General features: G+C 38.7%; 1 protein-coding gene across 2 annotated transcripts in view; it reads right to left on the reverse strand.

Annotated features, from left to right (window-relative positions):
• Nucleotides 1-24,489, reverse strand: part of HEATR5A (HEAT repeat containing 5A) — a 2,570,019-nt gene that overhangs the window by 2,235,055 nt on the left and 310,475 nt on the right. For both annotated transcript variants that reach the window (XM_044073826.1, XM_044073825.1), the window contains exon 5: nucleotides 9,502-9,673. In XM_044073826.1, coding sequence (XP_043929761.1) covers nucleotides 9,502-9,673 — 172 coding nt within the window. The remainder of the gene's footprint in view (nucleotides 1-9,501; nucleotides 9,674-24,489) is intronic.

Here is a 24,489-nt window from a genome sequence, read left to right on the forward strand (position 1 = left end):
ACAGATTCCTGGTATCTCGTTAGTTCTTTATTTGAAAAATTAAACACCAGTATCTTCATGTTGTTGACATGTTCCACATCCATTTCAAAGCTCGCACCACTACTCCTTCCTGTGACGGAAGTCTCCTCTTCCTCCCTCTGCTGCTGGAACGAGCCACTCTTGACAAATCCACCTTGCAGATAGGAAGGGGGGGGGGGGGCCTGAGACAGTGATGTCTGTATAAATTCTTTCCTCTTCACAGAGGAAATCTGAGTGATGACCTCATTATGACTGTTGTTAAATGATACATTGGAAGTAGAAGCTGTCCCCAAAGCATCTAAAGCCTCTACAGTATTTGACACATTATTCTAACCCCGACTGTGAGCGGATCCATTCTTTAGTGCCACACTAACACTAGCAATCTCAGAACCCAAGTGTAGTGCTTGTGAAGTGTTGAGCAAAGACAAAGTCTTTATACATCCTAAGGCGAAGAAAAGATATGAATTTAAAGTGAAAGCAGACTGTAAAACAAGGAACTTAGTTTATTTAGCTGTTTGTTCAGCCTGTCCCTCTTTCTATGTGGGTATGACCACTCGCTCACTTAGGGAGAGGGTCAGGGAGCATTTGGCAGCTATAAGGAATAGAGACTCTGATAGGAGTGCCTTGGCTAGACACATTACATGTAAAGGTATAACATCATTTTTTGTTTAAAGTAGTTGAGTGTGCCTATCAAGATTTAAGGTTGGGAGATATGAAAAATAGGTTAGAATTGAGATGGATAATTGAGTTGCAGGCTGAGAAGGGACCAGGGTTGAATAATAGAACGTCAATCAAACCCTATTTAAGAATGTGGCGTTTATGATGGTTTTATTACTGTTACATATCATATACACACAATGATGATGTTTTTAATAAAATATTATTATGTATATGTATTTTAAGTTGGTGTACACATGAGCAATAGATGTGTGTTTGCTCTTTTAATGCTGATTGTTGCAATTAAGTTTAATTGTTTTGTCATTGATGGTTTGGTTGGGAGTTAAGGGGTATATAAATGGCTTGGACTGGATGAGTTTTATGGTGTGATGAAGCATCTGTGATGTGAAAGCGCTAACCGTATTAAAAAGTTTTTATTTTTCCTGCCGTGTTTCTCCATCTTATTAATTTTTATTGAAGTATTTATTCGTTGGTTTAAGTGGAGTTAATCCAGAGTGGCTACACTGTTGAATTTTACTGTTTCTGTGGAACACACATTATATGTCAACTCCGAGATTATACTAGAGTGAGGAAAGGGCAAATCTTCCAATCATCACTGTACCGCAGTCTCACTATAAACAGCTCAATGAATGGCATGTCGATGTTAAGTGCCGTTCGATTAAATTAATTTTTGATAAGGTAATATTTAATACTTTAAGTTACTTCACTTGACAAGAGTTTGAGGGAAAAGTAAAACAGCATGTAAATAACAATGACACAAGAATTAATAGAACTGGAGAACAAGTAATTTCAGTGGAAATAAATGGAGACTCAGATGAACCAAGAAGCAGTGACCAGACTTGTAACTGGCAAGGATGAATTGAAAATGCTGTTAAGATTTAATACAAAAGAGCATGTAAATGGCAACGGAACAGTTTTTACATAATCTGAGGTACTTAACAGGACTGTTAACTGGGTTTGCTATATGTCTGGAAGTATTTAAAGTTGAAAAAAGTGATTTTTTGCTCAAACAACATAATGCCATGTCATCAGTTAAACAGAAATAACAATAAATAAAATATAAGGCAGTCAGAATTTTATGGGCAGTTAGTATTTTTTTTATCAACAGCTTATCTGAAGATACAGATAGACAAATTATTTTTTTAGGCTGAGTGAAATACCAAAAGATGGAGAAGGGGCAAACTTTTAAGATTTTCTTTAAACTAAAACACTCTGCATTAAGCAAGTCACAGAGCATAACATAAAGCTTATTGGATACCTTAGTTCTTGGATGAAAGACACTGCAGAAAGCCAAGAATGATACTGATTCAGTTAACACAGTATGACAAAACATGTTTTGTGGCAACTTTGACAACCAAAAAAACAGATATGTGAACAGGTGACAGATATATTGTGAACAGCTCACTAGTCTTTACTAATCACGATTTCTCAGAATCTACACTACAACAGGGATTACAATTTGCTGAAACAATCAAGAACTATGAACACAGAAAATTAAATAGAAACTGACATTCCATGTAGTGCTGGAAATGTTTTTACTAGGATACGTATGTGTTTGTAAATGCAAAATTGGTGACGGCTAAGCTGAAAAACATATTTAAAGAGACTGATAAATGTGATGGAAAAAAAGAAAACTGATGTATCTTTCTAAGGGGGAAGACCCCCTAAACTCTGTGAAAAATGGAGATGACTGAAAGAACAAACAGATTATAATGAAAAAGGAAAGTTATAATGGAGACAAGAAGACAGAAAAACTCTTGTTTGTGCTACAAAAAGGATTAAATGCATTTGTTCCCTAAAATGTTACTGCAGTGGCTAGCATGTGATTTATGACATTTCAATCATTTTTGACATGAGCCTCTAACTTTATGAATATTTTAAGTTGGTGATTTTCAATGTGTGTGAGTACCATTCACAAACACATATGAGGTTACAACAATAAGGTCACTTAGGAGGACATGTGAAGGATTGGAGGCAAACATCAAAGTAGGAGGCTCCTATCTGATAAGTTGTGTCTGAACAGAGGAATCAGGTAGGGTGTCCTCTTTCTCCTTTGTCATTTGTGCTACATTTAGAATCACTGGCAAAGAAAACAGACTAAGAAATTCAAAGATATCTCTGGTATGGTATTCAAAAAGTTGTTTTTATTTTCAAATTATATATTTTTGAAAGAACCAGAAAAGGACATATAAGTGTTGCAGAACATTCTGAGACAATTCTTTTTTTTTCGGGATTAAAAAATTAATGAAGCTAAAACAAAGCTTATACCTGTAAACTATGTAACCACGCATGAAACAGTTCAGCAATATCCATATATATGAGGACATACTAAAATGAAATAATTAGAAGTATGGATTAAAAATGATTCTGTAATGGCAACTAAGGAAACATGGGAAACCTTATACAAAAGCTGAGACACTGGAAGTTCTTGCTTATGGATACTGATAGCAAGATACGAGTGGTAAAAAATGTTTTTAGTTCCTTTATTTTTTATATGCAGATAAGACATATTTTTATCAACCACAGGAGAAGTTGTGGATAGCAATTAAAGAGTTGAATGATTTTATCTGGAAGGGGAAGAGGGCATAACTCAATTAGGATAAGTTAATCCTTCAAAAAGAACAAGGAGGTTTAGGATTAACTGATTTGAACAGATATTTTAGAGTTACACCGATAAGGTTCTTATATACAATGCAAGCAGAAAACTGCAATTCAAAGTACAAAGCGATGATGAAGGAGGGGTGCAATTAAAGAAATAAGGAAAGAGAGGAATTTGGACACAGATCCTTAAGGAGAAAAACAGTCATGCAGAATATTATATTCACAAAGTAGTAGAAAGTGTACAAAGAACTAAGCCAACATGGGACTGGAGAAAGGACATTCTGCCAATACGGGTGACTGCAATTATGGGTACAGAGAATAGGCAAGAAAGGGCTGGTATTTACTATAGGAAGCTGGCAAAGGAACAAAGGTACTTGTAAAAAAATAGAGAAAGTAACAGGATGGGAAGAGGTCCAGAAGACGTTTGGACTGCAAGCTAGAGAAAGTCTACCATATCAGGGATTTTTATTATAGTACAGGCAATGAGAAAAGAATAGGGAAATCCTTAACAAAAGGCCTGCACTGGTTGAGTTTTTAGCTAAATCTAGAAAAGAAGCTTCTGTTAAAAAGGGATAATTAGTGAGGCATGTAAAATATTGCGCGATACCTAAGGAATCAATCGGAGGAGATCAGGAAAGACTGGGAAGAGAGATTAGATAACCTATTAACAAAAACAGTGGAAGGGCATACATATGGCTCCCAAATAAGCAACAAAGACTAGACGACTTACGTTATTTGCCTGGAAATATTTGCATTGGTAGTTTTATAGTCCAAGCAGACTCCAAAGAATTTTTCCTCAGGTTGATGGCAAATGCTGGAGGGGTAATGGGGATGAAGGAGGTACCAGGAAGTATTTGTATTCTGAGTGTAATGAGTTGGCAAACTTTAAAAATTCTTTACAGAGTATTCTGTCAGGAATACTGTGTGACCAAACAAGTGTAACTAAGGAAAAGAGACATGGTGGAGCTCTCGATTATGTGGCCCAGGCAGGTATGACCCTAGCCCTGAGCAGTACCCTACCGTCACCCAGAATGATACCGCAGTACAAACAAAAAATTATTGACTTCAACATCTGGCTAAATTTCTGGTGTCATTCTAAGGGGATCCAATATCTGTCTGCTTGGGATGACATGACTGACAGACCTCGATGCTTTGCCAGAGATGGCCTGCATCTGTCACCCTTAGGTTTCAGGGTACTGCCTAAGGCTCTTGCCGCCACTATAGTGCCTTTTTTAGGTGATGTTCCAAAGACCAAATTACCACCGTAAAAGCTATAAATAAATGCAATCAGAGGGTCATGCTACTCAGTGCTAGAAGTTGAAATCTCAAGAGGCATTCGCTCGAAGCACTCCTCAAAATGGAGAACATCGACATATGTGCTGTAACTGAGACCTGGTTTAAGGAGGCAGAGAGCACCCCTGCGCTACTGGGCAATAACTCATTCCACACCTTCTGACCCGAAAACATGGACAGAAGCTCCAAAGGCGGTGGTGTCTGCATATTCATAAAGGATATTCACACCTCCAGACTAGTAGCCCAGCATAACGCATCTGAGATATCTCAGGTACAACTAACATTGGGTAAGATGGCGATACAGGTCACAGCCTGCTATAGGTCCCCAACCATGACCCTAGACTTTCACTCCACATTCCTAAGCATGCTGGAATCTATCAAGGTCCAACCCAACACTCTTATACTAGGAGACTTCAACTACCCCTCCATCAACTGAGAAAACTACTCAAACACCAATACACTGGCCCAACGCTTCCTGGAGTTCATCAATTCCAATGCCCTGGAGCAGCTCATTCTGACCCCCTCTAGAGGAAGCAAAATCCTTGACCTAGTTATTACTAACATGGGCGACCGTTGCTCTACAACAATAGTCAATCCTTCCCTGGCCACATCCGACCATAAACTAATCAACATGGAACTCCACACCTCACCCTCCCCTCCGCCGCAAAGGGAACCACCATGAAAAACTTCTCCAAAGCATACCCACCAGAACCAAGACACTTTCCTCCAGAAAAGGAAGCCAATCTGGTGGTCCTCTGCCCTTAATAAACTCTACAACAGAAGGAAGAAACTGTAGCATAAAAAGGTGAAGTCCCAAGACAGGAAAAACTCCCTTATTAGCCTCAACAAAAAGCTGAGATCCCTCATCAAATCCTTCAAAGCCAGCTATGAAGGCAGAATTGCGGCAGACACTAAAAACAATCACAAGACCTTCTATAGTTATATCAAGAACCTCCACAGGAATACCCAGATTTGCACTGAGTTACTGCACAATGGTACCTCCTATACTGAGACAACAGATATTGCCAACATACTGGCCGACAGATTCAGTGCTAACTTTACCCCTCTCTCCCCCCCTAAAGGACCAATCATAATACCGGAAGAATGCCAGGCACCCAGCATTACTGCAGCACAGGTTAAAGCTGCACTGTCCAACACCAAGAATACAGCTTCCATGGGACCATATAATGTCCCTGGCAGTATTCTACATGAACTACAAAGCAAACCGGCACCACATCTGTGTGCCCTGTTCAGTCACAGCTTCACCTCAGGCTTGTCACTACCGAATGGCGCACTGCTACATTCATCCCTCTCTATAAAGGGGGAGCAACTACAGACCCTGGGAATTACCGCCCCATTAGCCTGACGAGTCTGACATGTAAAGCTATGGAGCGCATCACCATGGACCTGATTAACAAAAACATTGGAAATCTCCAAACACTAGACCCCACGCAATTTGGCTTTGTGAAAGGGAGATCATGTCTGCTCAACCTGGTTTACTACTTTGAGTCAGTCAGCAGGGCTGTGGATGAAGGTAAGGCAGTGCATACAGCCTACCAAGATCTGGCCGAGGACCTTGATACCATTCCTCACTCAGGAATTATTGATAAACTCACCAAACTAGGCATCAACCCCAATATCACTAGGTGGGTTGCAAACTGGCTCACAGACAGAACACACAGTGTGAAAGTAGCAGACTCTACTTCTCAGAAGTCCAGGCCAACACAACGGGACTCTGGCTGACCAAGTTTGCAGATGACTGCAAGCTGGGAGCCATTATTAACTCATCAAGTGATGCAGGCATCCTACAGAAAGGCCTCACTGAGACGAATGACTGGTGTGGAAACCATGGCCTTAAGCTTAACACCAAAAAATGCATTGTCATCCCCTTTGGTAAAAACTCAGTTCCCACTAATTACCACATCAATGGGAGCCCACTGAACATTGAAGGCATTATAAGAGATCTGGGGATGCAGGTTGGCAGCAACCTCTCCTTCAACCGCCACACTGACACTGCAGTCAGAAAGTCCTTCTATGTGGCATATCTCATTACCAAGGGTTTTGCATCCAGGAAGAAAGAGGTCATCGTCTCTCTCTACTCTTCCCTCATTAGACCAATCATTGAGTATAATGCCCCATTTGGAATGTACCTCACTAGACACCTACAACAGCTGGAGAGGCCACAGAAGTACAACATGAAGAGGATCCTAGGCATTAAACACATGTCCTACATGGACAGACTCAAAAGACTCCAGCTATTCTCTGTCTCATATTGCCTACTTAGAGGCAATCCCTGCTTGATTTACAAAGCCATGTCTGACCAAGCTCTGTTAGAAATGCTACATCTAAAGAAATCCCAATCCCTCTGCACCACACACTCCAGGGACCTCAATCTCATTACCACAATCAACAGAATATGCTAGACGGATATGGGTTGGAGACAGTGGCATTGACAAAAAGGCAGGAGTCAGAGCTTGATGTGCAGAGTTGAAGATGTTAAGATTTGCACCGGGTGTGATGAGGATGGACAGGATTAGGAATAAGTATATTAGAGGGTCACTGAATACGAACTGGAAAAAAGAAACTACTGACAGCAAAACAAAGAAGTATCCAACAAATTCGACCAAGTGCCAAGTTAAAATACTATGCACATTCATTATGAAGCGCTTTTCGTTGTTATACAGCAACTTCATCAGATAATACCAAATCAGTTTTAACACTCAAATTTAAATAGTGAAACAAATCACATGATTCTAAAATCAGCTGTTAGCCATGTCACAACATATTCTTAACATAAGGAAATTTTGCATACAAGTTGAAACCAAAATGATGTTTGCTTAAATTCCCTTCATGTATTTTAACTCAACCACACAATGGAATTCAATTATATAAAATTGGGTAAAAAGTATGTGTGTGTGTGTATGTGTGTGTGTGTGTGTGTGTGTGTGTGTGTGTGTGTGTGTGTGTGTGTGTGTGTGTGTGTGTGTGTGTGTGTGTGTGTGAATACACACATACATTACACTGAAACTGGTTTCAAGATGTTATATTACTGTTGTTGTTTTATGTTATTATGTGTGTTTAATGTGTATTTAAAATGTGAAAAACTCTCCAAATGTTCCAAGTATTCACTTAATACATGCTAAAAGTATAGGTTGTAGTTCAAAAGTAAGAAGTCTGAAACTTATTCATCTTTTCAGACTTCTAAGTTTTAATAGACAAGCTACGTTGCAGGTGTCATTAAGCCCCCGACAAGAGAATGTGTTAAGCCTGAATTGCCACGTCAATTCTCATTCTTCTAGTAGTAAATTAAAGGGGCCACCTCTACACCTCCCACATTTGGAGAGTTTTTCACATTTTAAATACACATTAAAAACACATAATAACATAAAACAACAACAATAATATAACATATTGAAACCAGTTTCAGTGTAATGTCTGTGTGTATTCACACACACATATATACTTTTTACCCATTTTTATATAATTGAATTCCATTGTGTGGTTGAGTAAAATACATGAAGGGAATTTAAGCAAACATCATTTTGGTTTCAACTTGCATGCAAAATTTCCTTATGTTAAGAATATGTTGTGACGTGGATAACAGCTGATTTTAGAATCATGTGATTTGCTTCACTATTTAAATTTGAGTGTGAAAACTGATTTGGTATTATCTGATGAAGTTGCTGTATAACAGCAACGAAAAGCGCTTCATAATAATAAACGTGCATAGTATTTTAACTTGGCACCTGGTCGAATTTGTTGGATATTTGTTTATATTAGAGGGTCAGCCCAGGTTGGAAGGTTTGGAGACAAAGCCAGAGAGGCAAGATTATGTTGGTTTGGACATGTACTGAGGAGGGATGCAGAGTATATTGGGAAAAAGGTGCTAAGGCTGAAGCTGCCAGGTAACAGGAAAAGAGGAAGGCCTAAGATAAGGTTTATGGATGTGGTGAGAGAAGACATGCAGGTGGTTGGTGTGACAGAGCAAGATGCAGAGGACAGGAAGAAATGGAAACAGTTGATCTGCTGTGGCGACCCCTAACGGGAGCAGCCGAAAGAAGAAGAAGATGATGATGCTGGAGGGACAGGTTCCTCACCCAGAGTCTGCCCATGCTCTGGAATAGATTTCCCATACATGTCAAGCAGAGCACCTCGCTGTACCTCTTCAAGAGAAATCTTGATGAGTGGATAGGATAATAGACAGTTTACCCTGGGGATCACTCCAGTGGCTCTACTTGATAGAGGCTCTGGGAACTAACGTTGGGCGGCACAATGCCAGGGCACTTCTATGGGCTAGGCTTGTAAAGGCTCCAAAGCCATTAACCTAGTACACACCTATGAACCTAAATGATTTTTGTGAGCTGAGATACAGGATCTGAATTGCTTAGATACAGTAAGACAGTTAAATTTAATTCTGGTGGCTACCACAAAAAACAATTTCTTGAAAAAGGATCTCAAAATCTAAACCAACCATACCTGAAGTAGTGAATATTGTAATATAAATAAAAGAACAGGAAATGGGATCTTTACAAAAGGGAAATAGTATGTTAGACAGAAACACATGGAAATTGTGGAAACAATACATGCAGAAAAATGTTTTAGAGGAGGAACGAGGTTTAAGAGAAGGCAGGAATTGAATCATTTGTGTAATGCTGTTTAGATTATACATCACATATAACGCTATATATTTTATACTGTTTGGAAATGTGAACTTTTATATAAATGTAAGTTTCCTTATATCTCATGTGATAATTAAATAATAGTGCCTCCAAGAACAGCCACTACAGTTTTCCAGGCAGCATTATACCAGAAAGATCAGTGGTAGAGGACAAATTTTCTTTTAATACAAGAAGATCCCTTGCAAGATAAGTAGTGAAAAACTGCTGTCAAAAATGCCAGCAAATTACCTACCCGAATTTTGTTTAGGCATTACAGCCGTAGCCAGTACAGTGCCAAGGAGCCTTGAAACTGCTACCCGCACGTCATAAGTTGAACCTTCAAAGGCTTTAAAACACACTGTAGCTACATTCTCCAGTTCGGTGGTCCACATGAATACAGCTTCATTCTGAAGTTCTAGAAGACACTGAAAAGAAAATTAAAAGGCATGATGGAGTTAGTCTTATGCCAGCATACAAAAAACACAAAATGTGAAAAGTGTAGTGTTTTTAAATAACTAAATGTGTTTGCAAAATTTAACTAAAACAGACCAAAACATAACAAAATATGCAACACCAAAATGTACCAAGAAACTTACAAAGAAAACCAAAACACTCGAATGGAATCTCAACCAAAACCAGTAACTTTTAGCACTTTTGTTCTTTACTCACAAACAGATCATCATCAGAAAATTTTCTGCAGTTCCTGTAATCTTAGTAATAATAATTTGAGGTAGTTAATACGAGTAAGTGGCTAGACAAAACTTTTACCTTTTTGGGACCTAATTATAAGAGTTCTAGTTTGAAAGCATGTGATGGTGAACATCCAAATTCTATAAGAGATAGCATTAATCTTCTTGACAAGAAACTTTTAAAATTAAGGAATTTACAGCTGGACAATGCGCATTTTCAGGAGTGTTTAAAGTGGCGGATTGTCCCATAAGGTTTGTCACAAAAGGAAATATTGCCAGCTCAGCTATCTGGAATTTTGTGAATAATTATGTCATTTGTGAATATCAACATGATTCATATAAGTCACTTGTGTTACAAATGTGTTAGAACTGTATGTCATATAAGATGGTTTGTACAGACATGTGCTGAAGAGGTATTTTACAAAGTGCTGTTTAAAAATGGATCCACAGCATGCCTTGCAGGAAGGGAGCAGAAATGCACATATACTATTGTAACCATTTGAATGTATATATTTTAACAGTGAAAACTGTAACACAAGAGGTTAACTTCAGAAAAATAGCTGAAATTAAATTACTTTATGGCAGCAAGGAGACACAATGTCTAAAACTAGGGAACTTTCTGCATTGTCTTCCAAGTGTTTTACTGTTTTATGACTCCAGCAAGTACCAAGATATGAGGAAAAGCCCTTGTTGTAAGTATTTTCACAGCTAGATGCTAAATGACACCAGCTGCATCAATGGTTATTTTTCACCTGGTATAGAGTCAGATGACAAGAAATTATGTAATTCTGCAAGCTATCCCAGCAGTAATATTTGAGATATTCATTTGGGAAATCTCTTACTGAGAGACAGTATTCTGTATTTTGACTTTGACCAGACAACATTGAGATCCACTCACCACATCTGCCTTGCCTGCTCTGAAGTAAGTGTACTGGGGTACAGTATAATTCTTTTAGATATAGTCAGAAATATAGGTTCACAGGTTCATAGGTGTGTACTAGGTTAATGGCCCTGGAACCTTTACATGCCCAGCCCATAGAAGTGCCCTGGCATCGTGCCGCCTGACATTAGTTCCCAGTGTCTCTATCAAGTAGAGCCACTGGAGTGATCCCTGGGGTGAACTTTCTATTACCAATCAACTCATCAAGATTTCTCTTAAAGAGGGACAGCGAGGTGCTCTGCTTGACATGTATGAGAAGTCTATTCCAGAGCATGGGCAGTCTCTGGGTGAGGAACCTGTCCCTCCAGCATGTTCTGCTGATTGTGGTAATGAGGTTGAGGTCTCTGGAGCATGTGGTGCAGAGGGATTGGGATTTCTTTAGATGTAGCATTTTTAACAGAGCTAGGTCAGACAAGGCTTTGTAAGTCAAGCAGAGACTGCCTCTAAGTAGGTGATATGAGACAGAGAACAGCTGGAGTCTTTTGAGTCTGTCGGTGTAGGACATGTGTTTAATGCCTAGGATCCTCTTCGTGAGGTACTTCTGTGGCCTATTCAGCTGTTGCAGGTGTCTAGTGAGGTACATGCCAAATGGGGCATTATACTTGATGATTGGTCTAATGAGGGAAGAGTAGAGAGAGACGATGACCTCTTTCATCCTGGATGCAAAACCCTTGGTAATGAGATATGTCACATAGAAGGTCTTTTTGACCACAGTGGCAATGTAGTGGTCGAAGGAGAGGTTGCTGTCAACCTGAATCCCCAGATCTTTTACGCCTCCAGTGTTCAGTAGTGGTAATTAGTGGGAACTGAGTTTTTACCAAAGGGAATGATAATGCATTTTTTTGGCATTAAGCTTAAGGCCACGTCTCCTGCACCAGTCACTGGTCTCAGTGAGACCTTTCTGTAGGATGTCTGCATCACTTGGGGAGTTAATAATGGCTCCCAGCTTGCAGTCATCTGTGAACTTGGTCAGCCAGAGTCCCATTGGCCTGGACTACTAAGAAGTAGATGCCGAACAGGAGAGGACCCAAGACCAATCCCTGTGGGACTCCACTCATGACTGGTCGGCAGTCTGACTTGGCATGCTTGTGCTGACAAAGTACAAATGGGTCTAGTATGTTGCATTCAGGTCCTAAGCACTCAAAGACTACTGTCTTGAAGCCAAGGACTCGAGCGCCTTGTAGCCCAGGTAAGCTACCACTCACACTCAATGCCAAGAAATGTATAGTTATCCCCTTTGGGACAAAACATGTACCCGTGAATTACCACATAGGTGGTAGTACACTAAACACTGAAAGTGTGATAAGAGACTTAGGGACACAGGTGGACAGTGGTTTCACCTTCGATAACCACATCGCCACAACAGTTAGGAAATCCTTCTATGTGGCACACCTTATCACAAAGGGCTTTTCATCCAGAAAAAAGGAGGTCATTGTCCCACTGTACTCATCCATCACTAGACCCATTATAGAATACAACCCCCCATTTGGTATGTACATCTCAAAACATCTGCAACAACTGGAAAGGCCGCAGAAATACCTCATTAAAAGAATCACATGCTTAAAGCAGATGCCCTATGCTGACCATCTAAAAAAAACCCACATATACTCTGCCGCATATCGTCTACTCAGAGGCGATCTCTGCTTAACATACAAGGCCATGTCAAACCCAGAGCTGTTGGACATGCTACACTTAAAGAAATCCCAATCCTTCAGAGACACATGCTCCAGGGATCTAAACCTTGTCATGAAAATGAACAAAACATGCTGGAGGGATAGGTTCCTGACCCAGAGACTCCCCAGACTCTGGAATAGACTGCCCATACATGTCAAGCAGAGCACCTCTTTGGCCCTCTTCAAAAAGAACCTTGATGATTGGATGGGAGATAGGACATTCACCCCGGGGATCACGTCAGTCGCCCTGCTAGCAGGGGTCCAGGTAAGTAAATACTGTAGGAAATAGCTAGGGAATTATTATGGCTAGTCTTGTATAGGCCCTAGGGTCGATAGCCTAGTGCCAACCTATGAACCTATGAGTCTGCTACTTTCACACTGTGTTCTATCTGTGAGCCAATTTGCAACCCACCTAGTGATATAAGGGTTGATGCCTAGTTTGGTGAGTTTGTCAATAATACCCGAGTAAGAAGCAGTATATCAAAGGCCTTGGCCAGATCGAAGTAGGCTGTATGCACTGCCTTACCTTCATCCACAGCCCTGGTGACTGACTCAAAGAAGTCAACCAGGATGAGTGGGCATGGTCTCCCTTTCATAAAGCCAAATTGCGTGGGGTCTGGAATTTGGAGATTTCCTGCATCTTTGTTAATCAGGTCCACAATGATGTGCTCCATAGCTTTACATATCAGACTCGTCAGGCTAATGAGGTGATAATTCCCAAGATCTGTAGTTGCTCCCCCTTTATGAAGAGGGATGACTGTAGCAGTGCACCATTCGGTAGTGACAAAGCTTGAGGTGAGGCTGTGACTGAACAGGGCACACAGATGTGGTGCCAGTTCGCTTTGCAGTTCATGTAGAACACACCCAGGGACATTATCGGGTCCCATGGAAGCTGTATTCTTAGCCTTGGATAATGCAGCTTTAACCTGTGCTGCAGTAATGGTGGGTGCCAGGCATTCTTCCAGTACTGTGATTGGTCCTTTAGGGGGAGAAAGAGAGGTAAAGTTGGCACTGAATCTGTTGGCAAGTATTTTGGCAATATCTGATGGCTCAGTATAGGAGGTACCATTGTGCAGTAACTCAGAGCAATTCTGGGCATTGCCGTGGAGGTTCTTGATATAGTTATAGAAGGCTTTGTGATTGTTTTTAGTGTCTGCCTCAATTCTGCCTTCATGGCTGGCTTTAGAGGATTTGATGAAGGATCTCAACTTTTTGTTGAGAGTAATACGGGAGTTTTTCCAGTCTTGGGACTTCGCCTTTTTCTGCAACAATTTCTTCCTTCTGTTGTAGAGTTTATTAATGGCAGAGGACCACCAGATTAGCTTCCTTTTTTTGGAGGAGAGCATCTTGGTTCTGTTGGGTATGGCTAGTTCCATGCATTTATGTACATGTTTGTACAGTGCACTGGTGTATGATTCAGCAGTCATGCATCTATTTTCCATTGGCATGGATGCCGTGGAGTTAGTCACCTCTGTTTTTAGGAGTCCAAAGTCAGCTTTGGAGAAGTTTTTCAAGGTGGTTACCTTTGCAGGGGGTGTGGGCGAGATGTGGATTTCCATGGTGATTAGTTTATGGTCAGATCTGACCAGGGAGGGACTGACTATTGGTGTAGAGAAACTGTCGCCCATGTTATTTTTCTTTGATACTGTCCTGCATTGTTGTTTTAAATATTTCTTGTGATTTTGAACTCTGATATTACTGTACGTATATATTTAGTATTGTCTTGTTCTTTTATTATATATTATTAAATATATTTAAACATTTCATTGTGGCTGATCCTTGTGAGACATATTTAAGCCCTGAGAATACTTGCATATTTATTTGGTGACACTGTGTAGGCCACTCCTAACAGCCTTGCTCTTGGTCAAACTACCATTTGTATTGATAGTAACATTACGCAGTAAGATTGGACAACCCTTGTTAAGGGCCTTAAAGTAGCTGATAAGGAGTGACTGGTGGCAGGGGAAACTACCTTATAGTCTGGGAAGAAGGGGGGGGGGGCGTAGCTAGTAAACCTGTGCCCACTTTTCCCAGGTGTGTTTGTGTGTGTGTGTGTGTGTGTGTGTGTGTGTGTGTGTGTGTGTGTGTGTGTGTGTGTGCACGAGTATATAATTCAAACCTCAAAGAGTGTGTGTGTGTCAGCTACTTGGGCAGGGACATGAAGCACTGGTTGGTCAGAGAGGGTGCTGGAGGTCTTGGCTTGGTCACTCAGCTGAGATCTCAACTCTACAGCTGTGCCAGTGAGGAGTCTTACTGGGGATCTGGAGAAAGAGGGGGAAACTAGCCTCGGACTGACTGTGATCTCTGTGTGATCTTAAGGGAAATTGCACTTGATGCAGAGAGCTGCATCTGGAAATAGTGTGTGTGTACTTATCCTCCCAATATACGTTCCCCCACTGGTGCTAGTGGTGAGGATTGAGGCTCCTTGATTACTGGGCCAGAAGTGGGGCATCAAAAGATTTTAAAGGATTTTAAGTTTCCCAACAGCCTGGAATACAACAATGGTTTATACAGTGAATTTATCAAGATGCTTGATTGCCATGGCTTCAAATTAATAGAAATTTTGATCAAGTGCTATATAAGCTCTATTTCTAGTTTATTTTCTGATGTTGAACTGTTGAGTACTAATATTCAGAATGACTTATTATTTGATGGTCAGAAATGTTATCACCATAATGTTTTTAACAAGACAGACAGGAAATGTGATGATATTATTAAGCACAAAAATTAATAAATTGACAGGGATAAGAATCAATATCATAATAGGACAGCATACCAGTTACCTACTACCAAGATAGTTTTGCATTTGTGATTTGAGAAATTAAGCAATTGGACAGAATAATCAGATTAGGGATTCTCCATCATAAATGGAGGGTAACATGAGTCCTGGCATCTATGATTCTAATTATGACCAGGATTTTCAGATGCTGCATTGATCGGAAAGTCTGATCAGTTGTAGACAATACCAACAAGATCCAGGACCAATCAGGAAAGATTTATACTACTACAGGGGCAACAAAAAAAAAAACAAACAGGGTACAAAAGGAAGGGGTAAAGGGAAATTGTAAAATTGGTGATTGTACCACAAATGAATGGAATTATAATTTCACATAATGGATCCAATATATCATACTTCCTTTTCATTAAATCACTTCTATTTACTGGAAAAGGCTGCAAATTTTTATCTAGCAAACCATTCAATATTAGTGATTCCTTCACTAAGTTAAAACTATTTACAAAGAAACTGAAGCTTGCTTTTTTAATGATAATAGTAATGATAATGTGGATGGGAAACCTACTAAGAGTCCTTTGTTGAAGAAAAGCTTGTTTAACCCAATATTACATCCATCAAGCTTTTGAAAGGGGCTTGTGCTAATGATTTCTATAAACTGACCAAGGTTAACAAGCATGCAAGAAAGCACAATTTATGTCTAAACTGAAGAAATGTGCGCATACTGGGATAAATATGCCATTGGAAAAGCAAAATCCAAATGTAAACAAAACGACCATTGGAATAGCACACTAGCTGAAGATAAACACTTGTTTTATTACCAAACAATGGTATATAAAGTCTGATGAAGCAAAAGTGAAAGCGCTTACCTATTTTATTTGTTTGGTAATAAAACAAGTTTTTATCTTCAGCTAGTGTGTTATTCCTTTGGTCGTTTCATTTTACAATTTAAGCATAAATGAAAAGGCTATACTGGATTCTGTTAAGAATGCTAGATCAAGTCGTATCATGAAGCCTAATAAAGGCAGATGTATGGTTATTTTTGATACGACTGACTATTAGATTTCTATGTTTAATGTTTTGCATGAATGTATGATTTAGGTTGCCATATCAAGGAATGAGGTTAATACTGCTAATTCTACGACTGATTTAATTCTTGAAGAATCTCTTTTTGAGAACAGGTTTTCCGAAACCCTATATGATTTTGTTTGGAATTTTATGCCCCTTCTGCCCACTATGTTTGAGATCCTCAAAATTCACAACGGTATACTGAAACCCTCTTTTAGACCCATTGTGGCTGCACAGGGTTCAAAAACTTACCCTTTGGGCATTTTTGTAGACCATTTACTTATACCTATCATTTACGTATGCCTATCATTAGCAGTAAGTCCCATTTATTAAAGGACTCCTGTGACTTTCTTCGGAGACTTACGTCTGATATGTGGTCTAAAGATTTAGGGTTTCTTATAATAGATATAGTTGACTTTTTTACATCAATCCCATGGAAGATGTTTTGGATTTCTTTCATGAAAGTTTACTGAACTATACTTCCCTTCCAGAAAACATGATTCACTTTGTCCCTAACAACAATTATATATATATATATATATATATATATATATATATATATATATATATATATAATTTATTTATTTATGGGAGAAATGTTTAAGCAAATTTAGGGGGTTGCAATAGGGGTGGTTTGTGCCCCTTCATATGCAAATTTACAGTTATTAGCTTGGGAGAAATGAATTGTGTTTAAGTACCATTTTTGTAGTTATTGTAGATTATATTTAAAATATTTAGATGACATATTTGTATTTTGGGATGGTCTAGAGGATGAAATTGTTAATTTTATGGAGTATTTAAATAAAGCAACTAGTTTTCATAGGTTTACATTCCATTTTACTAGACCAACTATTTGGATACTTTGATTGGATTATCTGACTGTGGTTTTACAGCTACCTTCTATAGGAAACCCATTTTAGCAATTCATACTTGCATTTTGAAAATTCCCAACCACATAGTTATAAGAAAAGATTAATTAAGAGACAGTGCATAAGACTGATGAAATGGAAAGGGAAACTGATAAACGTGTTCTTTTGTTTGTATAAAGAGGTTACACCCAGGATTTTACTGTTAATATTGCTAAGGATATCGTAAAAGAATGGGGTAAAAATATAAACCACTTTTAGGTTTTGATCTTTTAAGTAAACCATCTGTTTCTGCACATAATAGTACATGAACATTTACACTTAATACACCCTTTGAAAGAGCACTGGTTATTCAACACAACAAATGCTCCAACCAGGTTAAAAGAATTGTGACCAACATCTGGATCATTTTAAAAACAACCGAGTTTGAAATAGTAGAATACCATCCAAAATGTGATTTTAAGATCACTATGAATTTTAAAAATTTACTGGAGAAACGGAGCAGTGATATGGGTTCTAATAATAAAAAAAAATAGTAATTATAATGGCACTGTGAGGTGTAGTTCTTAGAAACGGAAAGAGTGATATGGGTTCTAATAAGAAAAAAATAGTAATTATAATGGCACTGTGAGGTGTAGTTCTTGTAAGCAGTGCCCTTAGTAGTTAACTACTAATCTTACTTACTTATCTTAGTAGTTGAATCTGTAAGTCTTGATAATGCTTAAATACTAAATTACATTTGCAAAAGGCTAACTGTGCAGAATCGGGAGTTGTTTATATTGCAAAATGTTCAAACCTGTGTCAATTTCTATGTGGGAGAAACTGAGGGACCACCTCAAAAATGAATTTATGAGCACTATGATATTAGGATGAAGAACCTCAACTATGCTCTTTTTAAACACACATTAATACGTAATTATTTTACGGATTTCAAATGTGGTATATTAAAAAAGACTGAAATAAGCCCTCGGTGGTCAAAAAAAAAAAAAAAAAAAAAAAGAGTATAAAGAGCAGCAGCTTAGATTGAATGCTATCACCCCCTCTGGTTTGAATGAAAGTATACCAATACAGTTAAACTTTGATTTTGTATATGAATGTTTATAATGATTGTACAATTATTTTTTACACTTGTGGTTAAACATCTACTACACATTTTTCTGCTCCAGATGAGGCAGGGAACTTCACTTTTTTATATTTAAAATGAATTTGTGATAATTTTTTTATTGTGTTTTTAAACTGTTCTTGCCAATTACTTGATTTATAAAATGTTTACACAGTTGATCAATACTGTATCTGACAAATAATTATGTGATCTGTGTTGTTATAAAGTATGAAATTTGTATTCATGTTACAAATTTATTTTTGGCACTGGTTCTTTCAGAGTATGGATTAGAGCTAGTCTTTGATGACATGCAAGAAAGTGATGTAACTAATTTTGTATTCTGATGAATTCTCACATTCAGAGACGAAAGGACTAAATCTTTGGAGTGAACATATTTGTAAATAAAAGTTTTTATTTTTTTATTTCTACCCCGTAATAGTGTGTGACCATTTTTTTTAACCTCCAGGGCTCTACTCTTAATATAGTTGTTAGTTATGGTTGGTATGAGCTGGCATTACTTTTGTTCTTAGAATACTTCCTACTATTTTATTAATACAATATTCTATATGGCTGTTGTCTTTCTCCTTATGGATCTGCATCCAAAATCTCACTCTTTCCTTATTTTTTGTGTCCCCCCGGCCATTTAATCACTATGCCTTTCCATTTGTATTATACATACGAGCTTTAACTGTGCAGCTCTAAAATATCCCTTAAAATCAAATAATCCTAAACCATTCTGCTCTGCTGGAAGGATCAGCTTATTCCACTTGACCCTTGCCCTCTTTCCCTACCAGATAAATTCCATGAAATCTTTACTGTTCTCCACAACATCTCCTCTGACTGATAAAAATATGCCTGAACTGTACATAAAACTGAAGGGCTGGAAAACATTTACACTACTTGTGACTTGCAAACCACATCTATAAATAACAGCTTCCAATTTCTCAGTTTTTGTATTATATTTTGTTAAGTATCTACCCATACCCCTTAGTTGCTACAACAAAATTATTTTTAATCTATATGGGTACACAGTTTACAGCTATAGCCTTTGTTTTATCTTCTTTAATTTTATATTCCAAAAAAACTTGAAACTGTCTCAAGATGTTCCACAACACTGACATATTTTCTGGTTTTATCATTTACAAAATAATATTGTGTGCAAATAAAGCCAACTTTTCTTGACTGCCATACCAATTATATCCTTCATTTATGGAGTCCCTTATTTTCTTTGCCAGTGGCTTTAAATATAAAGCAAATAACAAAGGGGAAAGAGGACACCCCAGCCAGGTCCCTCTGTTCAGACATCTTCTTGGAAAAGAACCCTCCCACTAAATGTTTGCTTCTGATCCATCATATATCCTCCTAATTAATCAGGGAATGCTAATGCTGGCATTGCCCTACTCATAAAAAACCCACCTTACCCTGCTGAATGCTTTCTCTGCATCAGGACCAAACAACAACAGTGTTATGTTACTACACTCCACTTCCCTCTGGTTCATCATTGTTCTATTAATGATGTCAAATATTTGCCCCCCTCCACAAAACCACACTGATCCATATCTATCAATTCTGCCAACACCTCTGCCATTCTTTTAACCATTATAGACATAATCACTTTAAAATTATGGTGTAAAGTTGAAATGGGCCTATATGAAGCTAGGTTTGATGGGTCTCTTTACCATCTGTAGGCATTACAGCCACTGCGGCTTTCTTCCAGGATGTCTGTGCTTTCTCTCATTTTAAAATACTGTTAAACAAAACCTTCCACATCTTTACCACTTTCTTCCATCCTAGCTTCCAAACTTTCATAGGAATATTATCCACGCCTGGAGATTTTCATGCAGATCTATTACATTTCACCATTTTTATCTAATCTTCTCCTATCTTAACTGTTTATTGTCGAGTTTCATCTTCCTCTATAAGCTTGGCATACTTAAGTAATCCATAAATATTTTCAATTCTGCTTTTTCTTGGATTTTCACATTCATCTGCTCTATACAAATTTTCATAAAATTTCTGAAATATCTCTAACACCTCTACAGGATCTCTGATTATTTTGCTTGTCACAGGCTCCCTCCACATAGCAACAACCCTTGGTAATTTCTGTTGCCTAAGTCATTGTGCTAAAAGTTATTGTGCTGTGGAGTTATCAAAAACAACTGCTCAACAATAATCTTTCTAAATTCATGCATTTTATCTAGATACTCTTACTTTCTCTTTAGCGCCTTGCAGTTGTCTCTCTTTTTGTTCTGTGAGATTTCCCTTATTTTGCTATACTTTAAACTTTGTCAGCCCCTCTAAATAATTACTGTTACTTTTTCATAACATCTCTTTCTTTAACTTCAACCCTACCTTTAAATTCCACTTTCATTTTATCCTTCATTAACTTACAAAGAAATTTCTGTCTTACCTAATAACTCTCACATAATTTGCAATACCCATTTCCTAAATTCCTTTCTTTTTAATAGTTAGGTGGGGAAGCACCAGTGTTTCTTTTTTAATGTCTTACCCTGCATTTTTTATGTTAGTTGTTACTGGCACATGATCTGAAAACGTAACTGTGTGCCAAAGCTTTTAATTAAATGCACGTGTTCCTGTGAAATACAATTGCTGTCTAGTCAAGCCCAGTTATTGTACCTTGGGCAATGTGTAAATTCTCTCAGAGCTCCTTCTACTGAATTCAAATCTTCCATACAAAATATTTTCATATATTTCTTCAGAACTCTACGCTCTTTTCCAATATCTAGGTGCCTCAGATATGTCACTGTTCCAAATCAAGTTCCATTCCCCACATACAAGTAATACCCCCTGCTGAAAGCGGATTTCTCTCAAACAATTTCATAGGCCCCAAACAGCAGTTTTAGGTGGAATACAAATATATGCCAGTGTAATCCTCCACTCTTGCCAGCAGCCCTTTATTACCACAAATCAACCATTATCTCGACATTCCATGATTACTGGGATAAATTTGCTTCTCTTAACTGGTGTGCAATGAATAATTGTTTTCCTCAAATGCTCACTCCAGGTTTTAATACTTTGCCCTTCTGCCACAGTTGTGTCAGGATCAACTCTTTTTGCTAGTATAACTGCATCTTTACTAATACATGTCTTGGCTGCATTATCATGGCCAGGTTTGAAGCATACATACAATGTGTCCTTTCAATTAAAAAGTTTTTTGCTATTTCAGTTGATATACTACTTCAATGTTTTGTTTATTTTAATCATCTCCAAGTAAATTTGATTTATTTTATTACCTCTAGATTACTGGAAACCATCTCGTATACAAAAGCTGGAGCTTTAAATGCTTTTTTGATGAACAGCTTCAGGGTTCTTCCCTGTCAGTATGTTTTCTCCAACTTTTTTAGTTGATTTTTTTAAAGGCTTTCCAAGTTTCTTCTACTGGCATCTAGGCAGTGTCATTGCTAGCTTGTAACTGAATTTACTAAAACTGACAGAGTTACTGGCCCCTATCTCAGTTTCTTTCTTCACACTGGGAGAACTGAAATTAAGCTGCTCATTGGTGTGCAGCCATCCTGGAAGTCAAGTGAAGAACTTTTAAGGTCTGAACCACTGATAACATTTGTCTGTTTATGTGCTTTGTATTGTCTGAAGGAACCCATTCACCTTGCACCAGAACTCCCATGGACACTGTTCCCCATGCAAAATCTTACAAGTCCATCTAGACAGACTCAACAGGGGTCTGGAGGGAGAAGGGTAGGTCCTGACAGAGAAATATTTGATCCCTCCACCACTATAACTCTCGTTTCAAAAACGTCAGCACAGGTACCTGGAGCTCCAAGGGAAAAAACTGTTGGACCCAATATATGCATAAGTACAATTTCTCATGTGGAGTCTGGCCAGTGGCTTCATGAGTATCACTGATGCCATTAAGCATGTACCTTCAGAAACTCTCTTGCAGGTTCTTGTACACAGAAATCCCAGAAATTGTTCTGAACACTCAGGACCGTGTCTTCTGACAGAAAGGCCATACTTTTATGTGTCCATCTGTCATAACCCTCCTCTGGACCAGTAATCAAGGAGCCTCAGTCCTCATCATTGACACCAATGGGGGAAGCTCACTGGGAGGATGCCATGTACACACACAGTATTTTCAGATGCAGCTCTCTGCATCAAGTACAATTTCCCTTAAGGGCCCAGAGATACCACAGTCAGTCCAGGGCTGCTTTAGCCCTCCTTCTCCAGATCCCCAGTAAGACTCCCCACTGGCACAGCTATAGAGTTGCAATCTCAGCTGACAGTCCAAGCCAAGAACTCCAGCATCCTATCTGTTCAGCCAGTGCTTCGTGTCCCTGTCCACGTAGCTGACACACACATTCTTGGAAGTTTAATTTACACACACACACACACACACACACACACACACACACACACACACACACACACACACACACACACACACACACCTGGGAAAGGCTGGCACAGGTTTACCAGCTATGCCCCCTTCTGCCGAGACTATAAGGTAGTTATGACTGTCACAATACACTCCTGCCAGCTACCTTAAGGCTCTTCCAACGGTATCCAATATACTGAGTGAAATTAATATGAATACAAATGATTGTTTGACCAAGATCAAGGCTATTAGGACTGGTCCACACAGTGTCACCAAATAACTATGCAAGTACTCTCAAAACTTAAATATCTCTACAAAGATCAGCCACAATGAAAGGTTTAAATATATTTAATAATAAGTTATAAGGAACAAGAAAATACTAAGTATATATTCACAGTAACATCAGAGTTCAAATCACAGGAAATATTTAAAATAACATTGAAGGACAGGCTCCGACAACCAAAGAAAAAGAATACCTAAACTAAGCTTCACTATATTCCTGGCTGAATCTAACTGAGTTATACTATTCCCTAACAACTTACTTAAGAGCAAGGCAGGTGATGTGGTGAATTGTCCTTGTTGTTGTCAGGCTCAAGACAGACTAGAGAATGTTCCTGAGACACCGGTCTCCTCTAATATTAAAACATTATTTCTATACAGAATGACATCACATACATCTGGTCATCGGACTCTGTTTCCCACAGTATCATCAACCCTAGAAACTGCCAGGATTTTAACACTTACATGTAAAAAATACACGCACAAGAGCTTTGCTCAGATCTGTTGAGCTTCCAGCAATCATAAAACAATTAAACACTTCCCACTCTTCCTGACTGGCAATTAGTTCAACAAAAAGACAATACAGAAAGCTTCCTATTACAGACTTTGTGTTGCTGGCTGTACTGAAACCTGTGAGATAGCATCTTTATGGCCTAGCCTATAAAGTGATTTAATTTCAGATATATTTTAAAGTTTGCTGGATAGAGGTTAACCTCCTGATTTCCAGTGTCCTATGTTAAAACATATACATTTAAATAGTTACAATAGTGCATGTACACTTCTGTTCTTTCCAGTAGGGCAAACTATGAATACATTTCAAACACAAGCACTTTACAAATTCCTTTTCAACACAAACATCTGCACAAATCAGTTTTATACACACATGACATACAGTTCTAATACATTCGTAACACAAACATCTTGTATAAAACAGTTTGATATTCACAAATGACATAATTATTTAAAAAATTCCAGCTATCTGAGCTGGCAGTACTTCCTATCATCACACCTCTCTGCCCTCAAAGGCTCAAGACAGTTTTTCAAATGCCCTTTGAGAAACATTGCTTAAAAGGAATGAGCCTATCTGGGAAAACATTACGCCATACCCTGTTCTGAGAGCCCATTGGCATTGCTAACCCTACTGCAGTGCTGCACTGTTGCATCATATGCCTGCAACCCTAGGCTCCACCATAATAACTTGGCATTTTTCTGGCTAGCTAGCTGTAGCCATGGATCCCCCTTAGAGTCCTCCTGCCTTCTATTGCAAATACTAAGCTCAAGGGCTTCCCTGCCATGGTAAGGTTTCAAGGTGTTAACATGGTAAAGTTTGTGCCCCTGCCTCCTGCCTAGCAGTTCTACCATCTAGTTAACATCACTGACCTTCCTTACCACTTTAAAGGGTCCATCCCAAGCTGCCCGCAGCTTATTCTGTCTGACAGGAATGAGAACTACAACCTGCTGCCCCACAGCATGCTCTCTGGCTTGAGCATACCTGTCAAACCAAAACTTCTTCTGCTGTTGGGCTTCTGCCAGGTTCTCCTG

Source organism: Protopterus annectens, chromosome 6.part0, assembly GCF_019279795.1.
Source record: "Protopterus annectens isolate FY-2018-M chromosome 6.part0, PAN1.0, whole genome shotgun sequence".
Taxonomy (NCBI): domain Eukaryota; kingdom Metazoa; phylum Chordata; order Ceratodontiformes; family Protopteridae; genus Protopterus; species Protopterus annectens.